The 6,702-nt window shown below is 41.5% G+C and overlaps 1 protein-coding gene across 2 annotated transcripts in view; it reads left to right on the top strand.

Annotated features, from left to right (window-relative positions):
- The window catches only part of CUNH10orf67 (chromosome unknown C10orf67 homolog), a 109,932-nt gene that overhangs the window by 13,126 nt on the left and 90,104 nt on the right, over window positions 1–6,702 (top strand). For both annotated transcript variants that reach the window (XM_031373297.1, XM_031373298.1), the window contains exons 2-3: window positions 2,262–2,382; window positions 4,652–4,795. In XM_031373297.1, the coding sequence (XP_031229157.1) occupies window positions 2,262–2,382; window positions 4,652–4,795 (265 nt within the window). The remainder of the gene's footprint in view (window positions 1–2,261; window positions 2,383–4,651; window positions 4,796–6,702) is intronic.

Raw genomic sequence — 6,702 nt, 5'->3', positions numbered from 1 at the left:
AAGGGAAGGGAAGAAGGGAAGGGAAAAGGGAAGGGAAGAAGGGAAGGGAAGAAGGGAAGGGAAAAGGGAAAAGGGAAGGGAAAAGGGAAGAAGGGAAGGGAAAAGGGAAAAGGGAAGGGAAAAGGGAAAAGGGAAGGGAAAAGGGAAAAGGGAAGGGAAAAGGGAAAAGGGAAGGGAAAAGAAAAGAAAAGGGAAAAGAAAAAAGGGGAAGGGAAAAGAAAAAAGGGGAAGGGAAAAGGGAAAAGGGGAAGGGAAAAGGGAAAAGGGGAAGGGAAAAGGGAAAAGGGGAAGGGAAAAGGGGAAGGGAAAAGGGAAAAGGGGAAGGGAAAAGGGAAAAGGGGAAGGGAAAAGGGAAGGGAAAGGGAAGGGAAGGGAAGGGAAGGGAAGGGAAGGGAAAAACCTGACTGCGGCAGCAGTGTAGTAACTCCCTTGTGCATAAATACTGACAATGTTCCTTGAGGGCTTACTGTAGGTACATCAAGCACCACACCAAAGTAATTCTAAGATTAATCAAGGAGCCTTTGGTTGTCCATTAGAAGAAACTGGGGCATGCTGGAGAAGTGATGGCTCAGCAGTTAAGAAGATTGAGTTTGATTGCCAACACCCACATGAAGGCTCACAACTGCAAGCACAGTTCCAGGGCATCCAACACAGCCTCTTCCAGCCTCTTCCAGCCTCTTCCAGCACCAAGCACTCACTTGGTAAACAGGCATAGGTGAAAGCAAAACACACTTACACATAACATTTTAAAAGTAATAATACAAGAGGAAATTGAGGCAAGAAGAGGTTAAGTAATTTCCCTGAAGTCATGTGGTTACAGTGTTAATTAGGATGTGTTCACTGTGGTTGACAGAAAACTGCTAACAGGAGATATGTATTATGTGATAATACAGCAAGAGCAGGGGTATGGAAGGTTTCAGAACTACTGAGTTTTTGAGCATCTACTGCTCTGCCACTAAACAAGGGTGTCCTCTGCTGCTCCTCAGAGGACGAGTAAGGGAGACGTCTACACTTTGCATCAGAGGCTCCATTTCTATCGGATTTTCTTGGCTCACTTGCTTGCATCCTTTCTTCCTTCCTTCCTCCCTTCCTTCTTTCCTTCCTTTCTTCCTTCCTTCCTTTCTCCTTCCCTCCTTCCTCCCTTCCTTCTTTCCTCCCTCCCTTCCTTCATTCCTCCCTCCCTTCCTTCATTCCTCCCTCCCTCCCTTCCTTTCCTCCTTTCTTCCTTCCTTCATTTCTCCTTCTCTCCTTCCCTCCATATTCCCCCAGCTGATATTTTGGAAACAAGTGGGGGGTGATAAGTTTGATCAGGGTGGTGAGTATGTCCAGAAGTGAGCTTCCTTATTAACCATTTAAGATGCTTGCCCTTATAGAGCCATGGAAAAGATGTGCAGAGGCTGGTGCTTGGTCTCTGCCAACATTTCAGAATTGAGTTTGACAGTTACAGGCTGGGATTATCTGAAGCAGGGCAAACCTTCTGGCTTTAGGGCCTGTTAGAATTTCTTCAAAGTATTGATAACCTCAAAGAACTTTGGTATACATTCATTGTATCTATTGACAGTGATCATAGTAAAATTAGAAAGTAAAAATTAAATAAATATTTATAATAGCTCATTTAGCATAGTGATAAAAATCATGTGTTAATATAAATAACAAACTTTAAAGAAAACATAACCATATTTTTCAGAACTCAAACTTTAAAGGTGAAAAGCGTCAGTGTTTTCAACTTGGCAAACCTTTTTTATGCCTGGCTTAAAGGTGGGCAGCTGATTCATCTCATCTGCTTCTGCATTCTATCAGGCACTCGGCTTAGAGCGACTGGCACAGGCCAGTGGACTTCTAGGATAGAATTATAGAAAGAATGACAAATTCCCTATATTATGAATAATTTTCCTCTCGTGGATTCTCCTACAGAGTGTTCTGGAACCTCAGACATCCTCAGATCATACCAGGAGACTCTCTATCTTAATGTACTTCTGTTAGATACAAATTATAATCATCTCCATCAATAACACAGGATAAGGTATTAAGGTAATAGTTGTAAGTACATCATATGCCAAAAGAAAAGAAGAGCGCAGTGAGAGGGCAGCACAGTGCAGGGACTCTGGTAACAAGGCCAAATCTGCAATCATGGATGACCAGATAGTCCAGTTTTTATTTCATGACGTTATAGAGTGTTATTGTGAATATGACAAATGTACCTCCAAATATGCATGCTTGCCTTTTTCTAAGGAAATTTAAGACCTCTGTTCTCTTTCCAGTCTTACTATTTCAGATGACTTAAAGGTTGGCTTCTTTACTTCAGACCATACTACTCAGACAGACTGCAGTGAAATTTTTCCACTGAAAGATTTGACTCAATCCACAGAAAAGCTAATGAGTGTAAGTCTGGTGTGACTTCTAAGAGTCTTTGTGTATTATTTGCCTTTATGGGGGGGGCAATTTTGTGTGTGTGGGGGGGAAGGGTTGCTGTACTAGTACTGACTCAAGCTCAGTGCTTCATGGATGTTCTGAAGCACTATCATTGAACAGCACCCTAGACATGTATTCTCATAACTCTCTTATTGACAAAACTGAAATAATTGACAGTTTCAAACTATGAAGGTCTTTGGGAAACTGAGCAGGATGACACTTATATTCCTTTTAAATTTTAAAAAATTATTTTAATTCTGTGTACATGTTTTGCTTGCATGTATGTCTGTGGACAAGCTGTATGCCTGAGGCCAAATCCCCTAAAACTGGAGTTACCAATGTTTGTGTGCCGCCCTGTGGGTGCTAGGAACTGAACCGAGACTCTGTGAGAACAACGAGTGCCCCTTACCAGTGAACCACTGCTCCAGTTGTACTTTTTAATTGATGAAAGCCATAATCTATATTTGTCATATTTATGTCTTACTTGCATATGTGAGTCTGCTCACATATGTGGGATTTCTATTCTTTTGATAGCTGTGAATATTTTCTGCTTAAGATATACTAAGAAAAGTGGAGAGTATTTTACATATAAATAAATGTAGACAATGAGACACTAAGTAACTTTCTACTGGTATAGCTTTGTCAAATCATATCATTTCTCTTGAATCTTTGGAGACTGAAAAAGAGTAGAGGATTTCATAGTATAAGATATTGAGTTATGGGGGCTGGTGAGATGGTTCAGTGAGTAAGAGCACTGACTGCTCTTCCGAAGGTCCTGAGTTCAAATCCCAGTAATCACATGGTGGCTCACAACCATCTGTAATGAGATCTGATGCCCTCTTCTGGTGTGTCTGAAGACAGCAACAGTGTGCTTATTTATAATGATAAATAAATATTTTTTAAAAAAAGATGTGGAGTTATTAAAACCACCATATGAATTGGCATACTATTATAAATAGTCTTAGGTGCCTTAATTTTATTTTTTATCTATTTGGAGATAAATATATATCTACATATAAAGACCTTCCACATAGTTGAATATTGCAATACATGCCTGGGATCCCAGCTAAACAGGAAACTGAGACAGGGGAGTCACTTGTTTTAAGGCCAGCCTGGGCAACTTTGTGAAATACTATGTCAAAAATTAAATTCAAAACAAAAAGAAACAAAGAAAAACTGGGAAGGGAGCATAGTGTGAGAGTGTTTCTCCAGCACATAAAAGGTAGGCCCAGTGTGGGAGTGCTTGCCCAGCACATGCAAGGTGAGCAAAGTGTGGCAGAGTGCTTGCTTAGCATGAGCGAAGTGTGGCAGAATTCTGGCACATACAAAGTGAGCCTAGTTTGAGAGTGCTTGTCCAGCATGCCCTGGATCTCATATAATGTGTCTTGTTTATTTCACAACTCTGTCACAAAATGTACAGCATCTATTTCACTATTCCTGCAGTGATGGACAGTTTCTAATCTTCTACTGTGATTATAATCCTGCACGTCCTCAATCACCAGGAAATCTGCAGTGTAAATTCTTAAAAGGGAATTTGTGAGTCAGAGCATACATACATTAGTCACCTTGGAGGACATTAGCAAGCAGTCCTGCTGAGAAAGACTGTGCCAGTTCTCACTGCTAAGAGCTTTTGAAGATATTCCCTAGCTACAGGCTTGTCAATTTATCATCTGCTTTTAGAAAGGCATATTTTCCAGCAGTATCTTTATCAATCCCTTTCTTGATAGCTAGGTGCAGCTAAGTTTTAGTCAGGAGGACTTAGATGGCAGTGGCACGCGAATCTTTGTGAGCCTTTGAGACACAGTTTACAAGTACTGGCTTGCCTGCCCTTGCCTCATCTTCTGGTTCCTCCTTCCCACCTCTCTCTCTTCTGCCCCAGGATTTTATCAAATCCCAATCACAACTCCATAGTCCCACCTCCAAACATAGTTGCACTGAGGTTTCACTGTCTTAGAGTCTCTTGATGGAGATCAAACTCCTATGTAAGTTTTGGAAGGAACAGGCCGTACTTAAACCCTAGCACCTCACCGGCATATCTTAATTTTCAAATTAGACATTACTTTGAAAACCTATACACAATGAGAGAGAATTAATGGACTTTTTCAATATACAATATCTGAGAAATAATATTCAAAGAAAAACAGGACACCAGGTCAAATAGCCAGAACCAAGGAATGTGCTGGAATACTGGCATCCAGGGCCCCACTCTCTACACTAACCAATGTTTTTTATTTGGTAGACTATTACATCACTTCATGTGGATTTTGGGTTCCTCAAAGATTTGGTTCAACTGAAGTTTGAGGAGCGACTTAAAGAGGAGTCTTGGAAAATTGTTGGTATGCTCTGTGACAAAATGTTAGAGATGAAGAAGCATTACCAGCAGGTGGGTGCTCTCTCGTGCTCTCTTTGGCACTTGGGTTGATTCTGCCTTTGATATGTATGGATTTGAACATGGGACCTCACCAGTAAGGCTGTAGTTATGTACCATATGTCTCTAGGAACTTCGGTGAAGACCTCACAGATAACCTCAATAGTCCTCCAACTTACCTTGTACAGTTGGTGTGATTATTACAGATACGGAGACAGGTTAATTAGCTCACAATTCCAGGCAGGCAGCAGAACTTTAGATTCTGTACCAGATGCTTACTTTTGAACAGTTTTTAAAAATACAGTACTTTTGTTTATTCTTCAATAATTTCAAGCATATACAGAATGTATTTTAACCATATCTAATCCAACTTCCCCAGCCCTTTCCCCAACATGTGCCCACCACACTTTCATGTCTTATTTTCTTTTTATTATAATCTGACCAATCTAATTAGTGCAGCAGGTACTACATGAACATGTGAAGCATATCAGTGGCCATAGAGCCAAAGAAAAACGGCTTCCTCCTCCCCACATCCACAATACTAAAAGCACCTTAGCTAGGGATGAAACCTCATGACATCCTCACCTACCCATATTGGAATATTGATCTGTGTGATGTTATGTAGGTCTTGTTTAGGGGGAAAGTTAGCTACTGCAAACCATGGCCTTGTCACATGGAGAACACAGCATCTCAAAGCATCTCTCCATGCTCTCTGGTGTGTATGCTCTTTCAGCTCCCTCTTCTTCATGCTCTCTGAGATTTGGGGGAATAACACAGGTATCTTGTTTAGGTTGGAACATTCACGTATTCTTAGCACTCTAAGTACTCGTGAGTCTCTGCACTGATGGCTGCCACTGCAAACAGAAATCTCCAAGGTTCAGTGCATGACTAACTTATGGGGCTTTTTCGAAAGGCAGACATCATGCCTGTTTAGCAAAGTCATAGTAGTAGTAGTAGTAGTAGTAGTAGTAGTAGTAGTAGTAGTAGTAGTAATAGTAGTAGGTTTGTATTCCTGGACTCTATGACCTGAGCCATAATAAAATTCTTTTTTTACTTTTTATATGGATGTTCTCCTGTGTGTATGTCTGCTCCCTGTGTGTGGTGCCTGGTGCTTATGTAGAAGAGGGTGTTGGATCCATGAGAACTAGAATTTTGTTCCCATGAACATTTTTGTGTGTTTTGGGAATCCAGCCCCAGTCCTCTGGAAAAGCAGCCAGTACTCTTAAACATTGAACCATCTCTCCAGCCACAGCCATTGGTTTTTGATCAGGTTTATGGTAGCTGTCATGCATTCTGTCCTGTGAAACAGGCTTCACATTCAATCAAAAAACAATGGATTTTCCCCTATAGCAGTCATGCTGTGATTACATCTGTGGTCACATCTTGCCTGGCAAGTCAGTGTTATACCTGCAGGATTTACCATTGGATGAGACCATTGATGACTTTGCTCCCCAAATGGCCTGCATGGTGTCTTTTGGAATTATGAAAGTTACTCAGCAAGGAAGAGGTTTCCAAGTCTGCTCCAGGGTGATTTCTCTATGCACTAAATGCATAGAGGATGCAAAATGTTCTGGTTTTTCTTTTCAGGAGTGACATCTTATCATCTAGTTACAATGGGCAAGTCAGAGCCATCAATGGCACTAGGCTGTGTTGTTGGAGAGGCCTCTGGATCCCCATTGACCAATAGGTCAGAGGAAGGTGTCCCACATCTGTCATTGAGATTTTTGCTTAATAATTGTCTACTGATACAGGGTGCCTTCAATCAGATTCCTCTTTTAAGCAGAGAAAAAGAGAGGAGAGAGAGAAAGAGAGGAGATGTGTGTGTGTGTGTGAGAGAGAGAGAGATGGGGGAGAGGGAGAGGGAGAAGGAGGGAGAGGGAGAGGGAGAGAGAGGGGGGAGAGAGAGGGAGAGGGACAGGGAG

Source organism: Mastomys coucha, unplaced genomic scaffold, assembly GCF_008632895.1.
Source record: "Mastomys coucha isolate ucsf_1 unplaced genomic scaffold, UCSF_Mcou_1 pScaffold15, whole genome shotgun sequence".
Classification (NCBI taxonomy): domain Eukaryota; kingdom Metazoa; phylum Chordata; class Mammalia; order Rodentia; family Muridae; genus Mastomys; species Mastomys coucha.
The sequence above is the reverse complement of the archived record's forward strand: the minus strand, read 5'-3'. Positions and strand labels throughout refer to the sequence as shown.